The sequence below is a fragment of the Anomalospiza imberbis genome, chromosome 2 (genome assembly GCF_031753505.1).
Source record: "Anomalospiza imberbis isolate Cuckoo-Finch-1a 21T00152 chromosome 2, ASM3175350v1, whole genome shotgun sequence".
Taxonomy (NCBI): Eukaryota; Metazoa; Chordata; class Aves; order Passeriformes; family Viduidae; genus Anomalospiza; species Anomalospiza imberbis.
Window position 1 is genome coordinate 10,334,696 of NC_089682.1, and position 16,559 is coordinate 10,351,254.

Consider the following 16,559-nt stretch of genomic DNA (forward strand, 5'->3'; position numbering starts at 1 on the left):
TTGATGGTTTTATTCTCTAAAGTGCAGTGTTCCAATGAACCGGCAGCTGCCATGAATGTAGGAATTGACACCTGCCTTAACACAATTGTTTCAAAGTTTTCACCACTATATGGGAATTATTTTCTTTCTTTTCTTCCTTTTTCTTTGTTTTTCCTCCTTTCTTGCTTATAGGTTCTGGTTCTAGACAAAATATAACTATTCAGTTATTGTTTACCTAACTCAGGTCAACACTGGGTAACAGAATAATATGTTGTTTTCTTCCCTGTTTGTGTTCCTGCACCTGTGATGGAATTGCTTGCTGAAAACTGCATCAAATCTATCACACAACTGAGCTTCCTATCATTGCCTGTCTCTGAGTGATTCAAACACTCTATAAATGTCACATCTTCATTGACATGATAATGATTTTTTGTTTGTTTATTTAAAATTGAAGTTTATAATCTGAGGGCATGGATCCATACTCCTCATGTACCAGTACAATTTTGTTCAATGTCTTCTAATTTTAGAAATTGGGGTGTACTTACTTACTCCTAAGCTACTTGCATTGGAAAACACAACACAGATCTGTGGAAGGCCAAAGATGCAGTCTTCATCTGGTAATAGTAAGACACACTGTGGGGTCTCCATCCTTGGAGACTCAATAAAAACCCACACTCAAGAGGATCCTGTAAAATCTGTTCTAGATGGCCCTGCTTGACTGGGGCAGTTGGACCAGAGGGTGTCCAGAGGTGCCTTACAGCCTCAGCATTCTGTGAGTTAGTGAAAGAAATATTTATTCAGATGTGTCAAAAGTTGACAGGTTAAAGATCTTCTAGAAAAAAATGGAAGGATGCAACAAAGTGCAAATTTCTCTCTCCCTACTACATTTTTTCTGTGGGAAAGTGGCTTTTATTATATAAATGGAATGATGTAGTGACATACATAGTGTATGCTTCTGAACCTTGGTTCATTTTGCAATCTTCTTGGTATTTGTCAACTCAAATTTTTTAAAATCACTATTTTTTAGTGATTTGTTAACACTTCTGTATGCTTTCAGAATAGCATCTAGAGTACACTGGTATTTAAATTTTTTTTTCTGCTCCTATTTTTTATTTAATATGTTTGGTAGCATTTAAAGGGGTAAGGTGGTGTGGAAAAATAAGAGTAGTAAAAAGTGTAATAACAATATAATATTGGAAGTTTTCTTGTAGAAGACAGATGGGAATTGCATTAGAGTGGTAGGTTGCAAACATGAACTGTTAAGTGTCTAGGATAGTTGTATGGTGACCAATTGCCATTATTAATAGCATCTTTATTCTGTTGAATCATGATTGTTCCTAAGCATCCTTCAGTGTGCCACTTATTTCCATTAGCCTTGCTGCCTGATTAAGTATCAGAACTGCCCTTTGTCAGATGATTAGCTTCATTACTACTGCACTTTCTCTCTGGGTCATAATTTATTATGAGGCCTAACCTGGACTAATACTTCAAAAGTCAAATATGCAGTTTACTAATCTGAGAGGTTTGCATTCACAGTTTCAAAGCTGGGTGCTCATCAGAACAAATCTGTAAATGCATTTTAGTTAAAACAAGATCTGTTCATGGTATTAGAGGCTCTAGGGCATGAAAATCAGGTGAATTTTACTGCTCAGTAACTCTTTTTCCTGGAAGGGTTTTTGTAGACTTGAGAGTCTTCATTTTCTGAGTTGATAACCTACAGAAAATGAGATTTAGCCTATTCCATTCAATGTCCATCAATTTGAGAAAAGCATTTTTGCTGTGAGAAGGGATCCCATTGTTATTGCAATAAAGGAATTCAGGATCCATGCAGTGTTTAAATCTAACCTGAAGACAGTACACTATTCTGTAATTCTTTCAGCTTGAAAGAAAAGAAATAAACATACAATATTAGTCTTTGAACTGGTGAAGGAATTACCTGCCTGGCCATTTGATTATTCTTGTCTCACAGTAAAAGCACCTCCAAGGACATTCACTGGCTCACTGCTGAGGAATCTCTTATAAACACAGCATTATGAAAGTGGCAGAGGAGTGTTCTTGGCACGCTTCTGCAACACCTAGATAAATGTCATTCAGCTTCCACATCTAGCTTTCAATCCATAAATCTGGGATAAGAGAACATATCTTTGTAAAAATCGTGTTTACGATGGGGAAATCATGCCATGCATAACCAAAAGATTGATTCATTTTTAGGTTAGGAGGCTGTCACTAACAAATTGTTGTGGTATAAACTTGTCAGAGCAAGCACCTAGAGATAAAAGTGCTTGCAATGATCTCGGTGTAAAGATAACAGCAGTGGAATAGATGTGTGTTTACAAAGTAGCAGAGCCTGGACTTTGAATAAGTTTCAAACATTCAATTTGTGTGGTTAACTCATTTTTCTCAGGAGACCCTGGTTTCTATTAGCACAGTGAACATGAATTAATTGGTGACTAGCAGTTAAACTTGCATTTGTCTTTGTGGGGAAAAAAACAACCAACCAAACAAAAAACCCTAAACCAAACAACCTACTCTGATACTAAATATGCTATTACAGCTGCCTGGGGTGGCAGAGCAGAAGTTTGAACAGTTTAAAGAGGTGGTTTTGTCTCTTCGTTTTCCCTGCTAAATATAACATAATATTGTTTGAACAGTTTGAAAAAGGTGATTTTGTCTCTTTTTCCTTTCCCTTGCTAAATGCCACATTATTCTTCAAACTCATTTGCATTTGGCAGTTTTAGCAGAGATGATTAAACAGAAGCAGCTATTTATATGTAATATTTTATATGAAGTTGCTGAAGAAGTTTGTAATATAACATCAGATTGAATATTTATATTCTACTAACAAAATGTATTATTCTTCTCTCATATTCTGTGTACTGCATGGCTGGAATGAAACAAAACTCATATACTAAACAACTTACAGTCAGCACAGAGAGAAGAGTTGCTTGTGGGAAAAACTAAAATTTTTAATATCTTTAGCATCATGTATTACAAAAAGCAGCATCTCCTTCACATGCTGTTGCTTTTAGATGAGTCTCTTAACTATTCAGGTATTACTTTCAGCCATAGGATGAAACTGATAGTGTTATTTGGGGTAGATAGCAAAAGAATTCTAGAAAATTTATTGTAGCAAATACTCATATATATATTAGTGACAGAGTGTTTACAATGCATGTCTTCTGTGAGAAGTTTCCAGTTGTACTATTGTGTTGCCATTTTTTGTTTTGCTCAAGATCATCTGAACTCAGTTAGAATATGCTCCTTCAAGTATGCAGTACTTCTTTATAATGCTGTAGTAACTTTGCATACTAGTATTTTTTAATGAGTATATTGTATCTTTGAAACTGGAAAATATTCGGGTGGGAAAGGTATATTTAAAGCAATATTGAGGTTTTAAGAACAAAAGATACCTTTGCATCAAAAAGATTTGGCATGTCTTGGGTCCTTGGACAGGTAGGGGGGGGAAAGCGAAGTGCATTATTAATGCCATGCATTTTTCTTCTAGCTTGTCTATACCTGCCATTCAAATTTAGCTGAATCCATTAATGTTATTAATTGCTATACATTTCAGAAGGGAATTTAATATCCCTTTTTTTTAAGAAGTGTAGAGAATTTTACTGCAAACCATAAGGCTGCATTGGGTGAACTTTATTTTAGTGTAAGCATTCCGCACCCTTTTCCACATATGCCCTTCAGTTCTAGTTGAGGTTGATTTTATTTTGCCAAGCAAAGAAATGTGTTCTTTATATTTCAGGAATGATGCCTAATAGATCTTTTTGAGCAAATGCTTATAAAGTTCTAGTTTGAAATAGTTTTTCTCTTTCAACCTATAAAAAATACAGCAGAATTTTACCTTTGTTGCTCCAGTTCCATTCAGTATCAAGACTGTACTTATAACTTAGATACAGAAATCAAGGCCTAAGATAAATCATCTCCCTCTACAAAGATTTCATATTAAAGAATTGAAAAAGAAACTAATGTGTGGCTAAACAGATATTGTGTGTGGGTTTGTTTTCTTTTCTATGTCCGCTGGAGGAAAAATAGAAAGCAATTTGTGACAGGTAAATAGTTGCAAGTAAAAAAGGGATAAAGTGCATCAGAGGCTGCCAATGGAGAACTATTATTGGGGTGCAGAAGTTTTCACTTCCTCAAGCAATTTGAGGAGGTGCATATAATGTTGTTTGAAGTACTTTTCTACTGTAGAAGAGTTTCCCAATGCCAAGACCATCAAATGACATGTTTGGGTTTTTTTATACCTATATGGAATTAAAAATTAGAATGGGGTATTTCAGATGCTGAAATCTGCAACATGTTCTTTTCCAGAAGAAAAGAAACCTCAGGATAGGTCAGTTGAACTAGGGATATAGACCATGACTATGAAGGGGACCTATAGACCTTCAAAATGTGTTGACACAATTTTCAGAAAATAGATCCAAACAAATTTCCTGCCTGTGTTTGAAGTATTTTTAGTAGTTTACAATAAACCAAAACTGAAACATTAATCAATAATATTGCATTATTTTGTTGAACAATTCTAATGAAGTGCTTTTCTTTTCTCTGTCAGATGAACGGGAAGATGTTCAAAAGAAAACTTTCACAAAATGGATAAATGCACAATTTGCTAAGGTAATAGATTTATTTACTTATTGATGAAAATAGCTTTTGTATATTAAAAAAAAACCAACAAAAAACCCGATATTCCTACAGTGAAGCTTCGTTTTCAAGATAACAGTTCCAAGTCTCAGATATTGCTGAAAGGAGTGGATGGATTTATTAGAAAGTGTTCAAGCTTTATTTCTTTCAATCAGTGATTGAAATGTAAGAAGCCAGACTTCTCTTAAGATGTTCTTTGCCTCAGTTTGCTTTGCCTTTTCTCAAACTAGTGATGCACCTGTATTACTTTTTGTTGAATTTCTTTGTTATGTGTCTAATGTACAAAGAAATTTCCTCTATTAGACTTGTCTTTTTCTTGTTTCTAATTGCAATTGCATCTTTAATAAAACTGGATAAATTGGAGAAGAGCAAGGTCAGAGATAAGGGGTGTGATCCAGTTAACAAATTATGAAAGTAAATTATAATATGTTTTGATATAGTTATTTTTGAGAATGGTAGATCATAAACGAAGTAAGGAAATATAAGACCAAATAATTAATTTATTTAAAGCATGCCCCTCTGGCAGTGCATAATGATTTAATCTTTAACATTCAGAAAAAATTCTGCTTGAGCTATTAATTTGCTGAAACTTTTTTTTTAATTCCTGGAGGATAATGACTCAAATTTATTTGCCAGTAATAGTAAAACAAATCGTCCCTATCATTTCTCATTTTACCAGGCAATAGAAATCAATGAAATAGTAGCTGTTTAGTCTGGTTTTTGATTGTGTCCCATCTGATTCTACTCATTAAAAAATGGGAGTAAGATAATCTGGATACAACCACCATAATGTTGAAAAACCTGCTTAGCAGTGGTTTAGTCCATCAGGGAGTCCCATAGGCTTTTTCCATTGTCTAGAGCATTTTCTAATACTGATTCAAGTGATTTAGACAACACACATATGTGCTCAGCATCTATACAGCGGGGATATCCAGCAATTTGAAGGACTGGATCAGGATGAAATATTGTCTTGAAAAATGATGAATTACAAAACATTTGTGAAGTTTTATGTTTAGGACATATGCATACAGAAGAGGGGAATAGCTGGGCTGGCAATAATGAAGCAAAGGAAAGCTCTGGGTACTGTGTTTAATGACAAACAAAATGAATCCACAACATGGTACTATTGCAGAAAAAAAGGGCAACTTTAATATCTTTGTGATAATGGAAGTGTTTCACAGAGGGTGAAAGATGTAACTATTTTATTTTTCTTGGAAATAGTGAGATTTTAGCTTGAATAATTTGTAATCTTGCTTTTCCATGTATGATTAAGTAGCCACAGCAACCATCATCTGATATAGCCTAATTTGAAATGTATTACCAGTTAGGCCTTTTAATGGTCACAGAAAAGTTGTGGAAAATGAAGAGTAACTGTTTTGCTTCTATATCTAAAGAAAATGTAATGCTCCTAGAGCATTGTTTTCTCAGAAATTATTGTTTTATGGAATAGCAAAGCTGCAATTACTGAGGAAAATTGGACCGAGTCTGCAGAAGAATAACAAGAATTATGAAAGGTTTAGAAAATACCTATCAGCACATGCTTTTAATGTGAGGTTTGATTCGTTCATCTGAATTGATCTAGAGGCCTTTCTTCCAATTCTAGTTTTATTAAGTGTAGTTTAATGGTGTTTAGGTACTTTTTACTTGAGTTTTATAACACTATTTTTAGTTGCATGTGAAAATGCATTTGCAAACATATATTTGTAAAAGTATTAATCTCCCTCTACTTCATTCGGGCTCTGAGAAAAACCTTCTAAACATTGATTTAAGTTTTTATTTGCCTGAAGCATGACCTGGGTGTTTTGGACAGGGTGTTCTTATTTCAGCTATCAAAACACTATTGATCTTTAAACCTTGAAGAAAGTACTTCTTTCTTGGGTTTCTAGGACAGAAATACTGGAGGTCTTGCTGTATAGACCCAGGAGAGTGTTTCTCCTTCTTCTAACAGCTCAGAGAGGTGGTCTTCAAAACATGAAAGTGGATTTCCATGTGAAATCTACAATATATCCCTCTTCTTCTGACTTGTTTGCAGGGGTTCAAATCCATCTCTGTTTCTAGCTGTGGAATTGATTTCAGTTAGCAGGCTACTCCTTTTTAGTGATTTCTCATCATTGTCAGCTTTGTGAAAGTGCTAAATGAATTACTTTCATTGGAGAATTGTTTTTTATTCAATCCTATGTAGTTCTAGGGGTGCTGTCTTGAGTAGATTAGCCTACAGGGTTTGAATTAAGACAGAGAAATGTATGGCATCATTCATTTCACTTATTTGTGAAAAGTGAAATCCAGGTCACTAATTAACTGTGAAATATTTAGGGTTAAATGAAGTTATGTTAGATAATTCTCTCCCATTCTCTACCTTCCATATGCAAATTCCCCCATTTTTATATAGTCAAATAAAATCCACTTCTAAATATTCTAAATCTTCATTTGTGTTGGGTTTATAGTGCATTTCTCCCAAAAAAGCTGCATTACTTTCCTAAAAATTCAATGTCTAGGGCACCTGTATCTCAGTGCATTTATTCTTAGACTGAGCTTTCAAAAACACTCAGATTTGCAAGTTGTTTCACATGACTTGTGATGTAAATGCAAATAATGCTTTTAAATGTGAGAAACTGTAAAAAATTAAAAAAAAATCTAATTTATGTGCCATCAGCATAACTTGAGAACCCACATATAATTTTTACCTGTGGGGGAGGAGAGTTGTCCTTCCTCTGGCCATGCCCACAGTGACATTTCAGTTGGATCATGCGTAGCTGCTTCACTCAGGTGCCTCAAGTTTAGCAGTGAAGTCTGATACCTCTTAGCTGTGGAGTCAAATCCCTTACATGAAATCCATAACAAACTTTCAGACACACAATCTTGATAGTTTTCTGTCTGAGATGTGCAGAACCTAAAACCTCTGGAGTGTTACCAAGAAATCTGTGAAAGGGTATCTAGGAAAAGACAGCAGAACTGTCAGCAATATTTCAATTGCTATGGGTGAGGCTTTGTCTCTCTTCAGACTTTTTTTAGCAAGTTGGGTAGGGTGCTCTAAATCAAAAAAGTGGGGAAAATAAATTTTGCAGGTCCCTCTTACTGTTGCTCCAAAGGACACATTTCTCTCTAATTCTTACTTCTTTTGCTAGCCAGAAAATGGATTATGCAGAAAATCTAGGCCTTGAAAATTACAGTATGTGACTCATCTATAAGAAAATAAAAGTTTCAGTAGGAAGGGCCAAGAGGTAGCTTTCAGTGTTTGCGAGATAAAATAGTACATATAAAGTATAAGAGAAATGGGAAAAGGTAATACAAGAGACCTCTCTTTTCCCCATTGCAATCATACACATGGGGTGTGACTTCGAGTGATACCTTCTTGGTTTACCATCTAAATGGCATGCAATAAGTTAAAGCTTAGAGCTTTTTTTGTTTTTTTTTTTAATGTGGAACATAATAATTTAATATCATTTTATTCAGAAAAAAGTGGGTTTTTTTTTCCCTCAAATGAAGTTTATTTATAAAATAATGAAGTTCTGCAGGGCGTACATAATGATATTAAAGGAAAGTATTATAATCTAGTTTTTAATAATAGAACTGTAATTAGAGCTCCCACTAGAGATATGTCTGGTCCTGGGTATGACAGTTTTTGTCTCAGATACCAGCTTTTAAAATTTGATATAACTGAAATCCTGGACTATGTGTTTTGGGAGAATGCAAATCTGTCACAGTCCTGCAAGTGTAGCAGCTCTCATCTGGGACTTGGAAACAAACGCAACAATTACCTTAACAGTGCCTGTACCCCCATTAAAATATGAATTTATACCCCATATAAATGATTTCATGTCGCTTCACTGGTTAAACATTTTGTCTCATTCACTGCATAATAGGGTTCAAAATGGAATGTGCTACTGAGGATAGGAATACTCTTTACTTGCATACAGGAAAGAACTTGTTGATGCCAACTAATTCTATAAGGAAACATGAAAATTCCAGGGAAAAAAAGGGGAAAAATAAAAAAGAAACTCCCAGCACTAAAAAGGAAAGAGTAAATGTCTTGGACTAAAGAAATATGGATAACTTTTTGTTCCCTCATTATAGAGAGAGTGTCTCCATTTGCTGACAATTTTAATGTCAGCAGTAGAAATATCTGTTGTTAGTACAGAGGAGAACATGAGCTAATAATTTTAAATTTTGGCAGCTTGAATTTTAGGGTATATCCTTATGACTAGCTTGAAGTCAAAGCTTAACCTATAAGTGGGTTTCATAATAGTTTGTGAAGGAGCTTTCAATGTTTTAATCTATGATAGCAAATAACAGATGTTAAAAAATCGCTTGTGAATTTAGAGGTTTAAGGAGGTTTTCCAAGTTTCTGCTGCAAAAGAATAGAAAGTTCCACTACAGAGTCAAGGAAGACATAATATATGACACTGGGTTTTTTAATGTAAACACTGTAATGATTAATCTCTGACTTGGTAGGAACAAATATCAGAAAATAAAGCACATTAGGTTTGAGGAGGACAAAAAGTGGATCATTTTTTATGGTGACTTTACCTCATGCTTGGATTTTCTTCCTTTTGTTATTGAAGAATCAGAATATGAAAATAGATGAATAGGATACCAAATGTTACATTACTTAGCATTATGGAAAACAAAAATAATTGGATAGTTCTCCTTTTTATGGAGAATTTAAGTTCTGAAAAATGGCACCTTTTTATGGGCAGAGGGAAACATTATGATGCAGTTCTTTGTGTGGTGACTGTGGAATTAGATTCCGTTCTTGTGTGATCATGTGAAGAAACACAGTAATGGTGCAACCTGTGCCAAAGAAAGTAAGATTGACAGTTTCATTTAAAGTATATGCAGCTCGTAAATAGCAGTCAGCAAAATTAACTACACCTTTTACTAATGAAATTGTTTAGAATAGCATCTGAATTGCTCAGTCAAGTGTTATATGCAGGGATAAAGGGAACACAGAAGATGGCATTGCTTACAGGTTTAGTCAAACTGCACAGCAGTTAAAACAATTTCTCAGGGTCTGTATGTGGCTTATATCATGGCAGGTGTGGTGATGGTCTCAGTTCTTTTCACCTTCTTGAGCTCATACACTGGAATTATTCAAGACTCTTTAGTGTTCTCTTTGTTATTGTAGATTAAGACCCTTCTGCATATCAGCCAACAGGAATGACTGGCACCCATGCACAGTTTACTGGTCTTTTGAGGAAGCGCTTCAAATAGTTGAGGTCCAGAGAGACAGCACTGCCATAATCTGACATCCAATAGAGAAATTTGCAGTGCTGCATTTGCTGACACACTTGCTCAGTTTTCCATGCTATCACTCACAATGACTTCAAATTAAAATAAATTTTAAAAGCGGCTCACAGAAGAGTGATTTCAGTGTGCAGACTCTGGGATGGGAATAATTGGGTTCTGTGGAGAAGGCAAGAATAGTCTAGTTTGTCAACTTTTTAAAAGATTCTGCTTTCATGGAAATGTTTTTACCCCTGTGAATAATCTGTCTTTAGCCATACTTCTGGACAACAGTTAATAACCAAGAAGAGGAGCTGAAAGGGAGGGATGGAGTTTGGCAACAAATCACAAAAACACAGATTAAAATGTTCAATATTCGCTCTCTCCAAACTGCTTTCTTGACAGCTAACCTATATGTCAAATGAAGACAGCTGCTTAGATGAGTGGGTGACTGGTAGAAAAATTAGAATTAAATCCTATATTTTGAGATTCTGATCAGTGTGCTCAAGCTACACTGATGTCTGCTGGTATGTTGTATTTTCTGAAATCAGAACAGTACTTGCATATGCATGTCTATGAGACCAGAAAAGATTCCTGGTTGTTTCAGGTAACAAAAGCTACCAGCAAGTAAGTGCAGGTGTTGTAGGATTTCAGCTTTAGAATTGAATTCCAGAGGCTACATCAGTGCTGGCTTTGCAGAACAAAAGTTTAGTGTCATTTTAGACAAGTTCAGAGAAGTTTGTTTGGATAGCTGTGGTGCTTTAGCCATTTACAGAAAATTTAGTGCCTGCACAAAAGCCTGTTGGAGAAACAAGAGAAATAAAAGTTTGCTGAGGTTTTCATTAGATTATTAGAGTTCTGCTGAATTTTACTGGAAAGAAACCTGTGCTCTGTTCATCTGTTATTTGGAGATACATATAAAGGAGGATCAGGGTATCACATGTAAGAACATTGATTTCAGGGCAAAAAAAAGACAGACTGTTTGTAAAATTTTGAAATTGTGTCTGTGCTAAAACTTCTATCAGTTCTTTAAAGTTCACACATTAAAAATTAGTATGGTAGATGTTAGCTCAGTTCATTAATTAAACATGAAAAATACCTTGTGAGCAGCCTCAGAATTTTTTTTTCTTTTGAAAGAAAACTCTCAGAAAACCTGATAGACTTAATAACTTGTGATAAATCTGAAAAGAAAGTTATTTGTTGGTATTATTTGTTGTTGGTCAGATACCATGATTGATATTTATTCATCCTAACTACCTAATTACTCTGTTTGTTGCCAGCCTTTCTAAGTGCTACAGTAAAAGTGATGAGAAAGAACATCTTCCTAATGTGGGAGCCCAGTTATTTGCTGCAGCGTGGCAAATAACCAAAACTCTCGTGGAAATTTAATAGTTCTCAATTTTGAGTTGCAGCTCTGTGTGATCAACACTACCCTTGGGACACATACTGTTTTAGAATCCCAGACTTTCTTGTGACAGTAACCTTTTTATAATACATCTTGCAAGAACACACCAAAGGCCCCCATTTCCATTCTGTATCATTAAAGAAAAAGCTTTTGAAACCAAATGATGTTTAAACCTGGTGTAGAAAACACATTTGCATTGCTAAATGTTAAGAAATTTTTATTTTTTTGGATATCTCCAGAATACGTAAGGAAGTATCGGGCAATACACATGCTCAGAATTATTTACATTGATCTATATCTATAGCATAACCTATTAGTGTTCTATATTCTGCATATTTTCTTATGATGCAGTAAAACATCAAATTGCTATTTAAATATTTATTATGCTTCAATTAAATTACCTTTGGAAAAAAAAATTACTAAAATTTTTTTCACTGTACCTGTTAAGATAATATTAACGGCAATAATGTTATTTTTTTTTACTTAGAATTTTATTGTGGAACTTGTACTATCTATTAATATATTTTTACAGCTTTTTTACATTTCTAAGAACAGAAACAGGCATAGCTAAAAGACAGCAAAGATCCTCATGCATTGAATTTTGCACATAACATCAACACTGCATTCAAGCTTTTAACTTTACTAACCTGTTGACTTCTTATAATTAAAAAAAAAAAAAAAATTAGCTTACTCATGGCAAAATGCCTAGAAACTATCACCCTAAATAATCAATTTATTATTTAATTTTTATAAATAATTAATTATTGAGTATTAAAAAAGAATAAATATTTTATTAGTATTTAATTTTGCCCAGTGTAGGGGCCTGAGCACTGGATATAGAGATTTCTTGTTCTTACTTCCTGTGAGAGCAAGAAGCAGCAGAAGGTGTGTGGTGTCACAGTGCAGCATGACAAAACCAAAGCAGTGTTTAAGAGGGAGGATTTCTATTTTTTTTGGTTCTTGGTAACATCAGAAGCCTGAGCCTCATGACCCACTGTGGCTGTCACACAGCTGGAGATGCTTTGCAAATTGTTAGTACAGAAAAGAATCCTTTCACTGAAAACCTAGAGAAGAGAAAAATTGTTTCTGGTTTGGCTTCAAGGTCACAAAGATGGATGTTTGACATTAACAAAAAAGCAAATCAAAATGTCTCTATATTGGTTGTGGTTGCATTTTAGGGTTTTATTTAAATTAATGTTCAGGCAGTGAAGATTTTTTTCTGTGTGCCTGAAGGGAAGGGATTTTTCTAATATTTCTCCTCCAGAACATTCTCCCATTACCAGGAGACTTCACAACTTTGCCTGTTGAAGGCTTTTTTTTTTTTTTTTTTTTTTTTTCCCAAAATCTAAATGATTGCAGTTTAACAGGACAGCTTTTGGAGAGCAGATTAATTTTCACTTTGATGATAAGTGAAACTTCTCCTTCCACCTCATTATCTACAAATCTTTTGGTGGAGCTGAGGCTGCTGTCTGTGTATCTCAAAAGACCTTTTTCTTGCAAGTGAGGCTGGCTTCTGTCTGCTCCCATGACTGCGTAAGCACTGAGGTTTCCTCTGCTTTGCCTTACTGGGCATAGATTCAAAACTAGCTACAGTTCAAGAGTAGCTTCTCCATGGGGAAAATGGGTTCTTTCTCCAGCAGAACTATACCTATCTCCAAGCCTGATCCCATTCCCTAGCTCTGGTGCCACAGACGTCCTGCCTGTGAGTGCAGCAGCCCTTGGGGGAAATCCCCATTAATCAGAGAGAATTAAATCTGTCACTGCTGCAGTAGAGCCACTGAAGATTGGGAAGTTATTCTCAGTACCTTTTGGTTTTTTGCATGTGCAAAGGTTATGTTACTTCTCCAAATTAAATTTTAAGGCTTAAAATGTTTTCCACGAAAATGACTCCCCTTCTAACACCTGTGCAAGTGTATTATCTGAAACAATGAGCATCTGCATGACAAAACACTTTCACCATTAGAAGTGTCTGAGTGAATACAGACTACATTTTAAAGACTTCTAAGATGATGCAGTATCACATCATGAAATCTGGAATTTCTGAGTGAATTGGTAAAATTATAAGGACTAAAATGCATGCATTTTTTATGTTAAAATTATTTGGCTTTGTGTTCTTGTTTTTATGGACTCTTGTAGAATAACAAGAGCTTCCCTGAAATGCGTCAGACATGCCAAGTAAGCAAAGTAATCACTACTGCTGGCAATAGAGGGCAGTGGACTTTCATTTGTAAGATGTTTTACTAAGGGAAAAAATAATCAACTTATGTTTATTGGGACCTTTTACCTTTTCCTCCTCACATTTGGCCTGGTGCCTCCTAGATTTCTATTCAAACTGTCATCCTTCTTTGTTGCAGTTTAAGTAAAATACATTAATCTAAATAAAATTTTTCACTAGAAGTTATTCTTTTATATGTCTCTTGAGAGAGGAATAGGAACAAGCTGAATATAGCACTACAATATTGGTCTCAGCGGTGCATATGTCAGCTTGTGCATTTGTAAACATTTACAAATTTGCATGACTGTTGCTGGCAGTAGGCATCATCATTTCTATGCTCAGAATTCATTACTAATACATCTAATCATCTTCAGACTCTCCAAAGCAAAACTCTTCATGCAGACAAATAAGACTTCAGTGAATTCACATTATACTTTGAAAGTTCAAAAATAAAACCAGGAGAAAGAAACAATTTTTGAGCCATTGTCCACATTTGTCTGAATGTTAAGGAAACTTAGTGATGCTTAAGCAAATAATATTGACCATTCTCCCTATCTGAAAAAGATTAGTCACATCTCAGAATCAATGAAGAGAGTAGAAGAGCAGGTGCAAGCTTGTACATTTAGGACTGGTGGATCTCTCTCCCTTGATCTTTCTGCACTGTTTAAACAGATCCAGCATCTGTCCTTGTGTCAGTGCCACATCCTGTTAGTCAGTGAAGCTGAAAACAAAGGAGAAACTTTACACCAGCCCAGCTCCTCACCTGCACCAGGACCTCCAGTGGGCTCCTGCCCTCCCTTGCTGCTCTGTACTATCCCTAAACATCCTCTGCCTGAGACAGTGGGTGCAATTTGTGCCTCTCACACATATATCCTTTTTTATAGTCTGTCTTTGACATCAGGAGGTTTGGCAATTCCTCCCATGTGTTTAAATGCATAAAACATTTTTTAAAAGTATGCCTTAGGGGTAATAAAACTGCCAGGCAAACCAAAACTAAGAAAACTCTTCAAAAAACAAAGTATTTAGTTTTGGGCAGACCATATCAGTGTTACAGATTGCATTTTTGGGTGTTGATGTATCAGTGTTGGTGATAATGAGATTACCCAGCCCAATCCAGTGCGCAGTTGTATTTTTGTGCATTACTTTTTAAATTATGCTTTGAGGTATCTGTATTGTGTACAAAGACTTTCAGTTCCTTCAAAGGGTCTGCTGATGGATGTGATACTACAACTGGATCAAATGAAACTTCTATTGATGTTAATTTCTTTAAACCATTGCCTATATTTTAGGTCCTACTTGCCATGAAGAAGTAACATTATGATAGATGATCTTACTAAGAAACAATATTCTTATTTTTAAGTGGTTGCAAATAACTGTATTTGCACAGGGCCTTTCATATCTGCCTTTTACATAGGAAGTGACTCCATCAGATTTTGGGAATGTTTCTGGACCAACACTTCAAGAATATCTATTGTTTTTATTGCTGCTTTGCTCCATTTTTTCTCTGATCTTTTTCTGAAGGGAAAAAACTGTCACCCTGGACAAGATAGCTGCAGTTATTTATCAACAGCCGTGGCAAAATTGACAAGACACCCTATTAGGTTTTTGCTTAGAGAATTATTAAAACAGCTTTATTATTATTAAAGTTATTTTTAAAAAATCCTTTTCCCCCTCTGCTCTGGTACCTTTTTTCCTCCATGTTTTTGTATCCAAGTCTTATTAAATATTGATGCTCATATTAATGACTTTGCTATACTTCCACTTTTTTCAATGCTGTATATGTCAGGTGTTATTGCACAGGATAGCCATTTTTCTCTTCTATTTGCTTTTCACAGTGTGTTTGATTGATTTGCCAGTTTAAGCCCATCACATTTAAATTCTGCCAGTATTAGTGTGAGACTTAAAAAACAGGATGCTTTTTATGTGCTTGGTGTTGGTTCTATTGAAACTATGATTTTATGGGAAAAGAAACAAGCAATTTCTTCTGTTCAGTCTGGTGCAGTTTTAAATATATATAAAATAAATTTATAGAAAATATACGTATAAGAATGTGTATATATATATATATGTGTGTGTGTGTGTGTGTGTGTGTGTTTACTCTATATCTGAAACTATTGGTAACAATAATATCCTTTACATTAACAAAATATCCCAAAAAGCAAACCCTGACATGACTCCCTGAGAATAGTAATAATAAATTGTAATAAGTTTTAATTCCACTTGGAATTATGTTGAAAGCTATAAATATTGACCTTATAGACACAGGTAAGCATTATTCTAAAAAACATTAAATGAGACTGTTCTCTTTTTTTTTGTTTTATTTTTTTGGCCTATTCTTTGGCTGCAGGATGAAACAATTGATGAGGCTGTGTCTGTGCATGAATCAAGCTATGAATGTTCTGTATATTGTATCTAATAACAGAGTTACTGAGTCCTGAACTGAAAAAAAATATATTATGGCAATTTTCAAAGGTGGGGTTTTTTTTCCCCCTTTTCTCTGTAGTCAACAATCATTTGAAAATTGCCATTTTAAGTCAAGAACTGGTTTTCTTTGGGAAAAAAATCATTTAAAGGCCCATTTGGCATTTTGTACAAGGAACTCAAGCATGAGACACATAATGCAATCAGGTATAAGCAACAGTTTATCACCACAGGTAGAAACAGGGTTCCATTGCAGGACTGTATTCCATTACTGCATGAAACATTAAAAATCCCTGCTTAAAAAGATGGAGTGTTTTCTTGCCACCCTGATAGCAATGACTCTAAAGTACTGAGGAAGAACAGGCAAAATGCACTGAAAAATCTCAATCACTTTCTCACAAAATTTTTAAATGCTGTATTTGCATAAGATACAAAACCTAAAGGGAGCAATTCTTAAGGCAAATGGTCAGAGTGCACAGAGGGAGGAAAGGCAAGCCTTGATTCAGTTATGGGCAATACACAGGGCTCATAGACAGCAAGGTTTTCTATAATTCTGACAAATATGCATTCAAAAGTGGTGTCCTCATAGAACAAATCAAGACAAATTGAATCCAAATTACAAAATTTAAGGTCAGAATCAGGAGTTGTGCTGAAAAGATGAGG

General features: G+C 34.9%; 1 protein-coding gene across 10 annotated transcripts in view; it reads left to right on the plus strand.

Annotated features, from left to right (window-relative positions):
• Positions 1 to 16,559, plus strand: part of DMD (dystrophin) — a 1,045,484-nt gene that overhangs the window by 167,720 nt on the left and 861,205 nt on the right. For all 10 annotated transcript variants that reach the window (XM_068179791.1, XM_068179794.1, XM_068179795.1 and 7 more), the window contains one exon: positions 4,544 to 4,605. In XM_068179791.1, the coding sequence (XP_068035892.1) occupies positions 4,544 to 4,605 (62 nt within the window). Of the gene's footprint in view, positions 1 to 4,543; positions 4,606 to 16,559 lie in introns of those variants that run through there.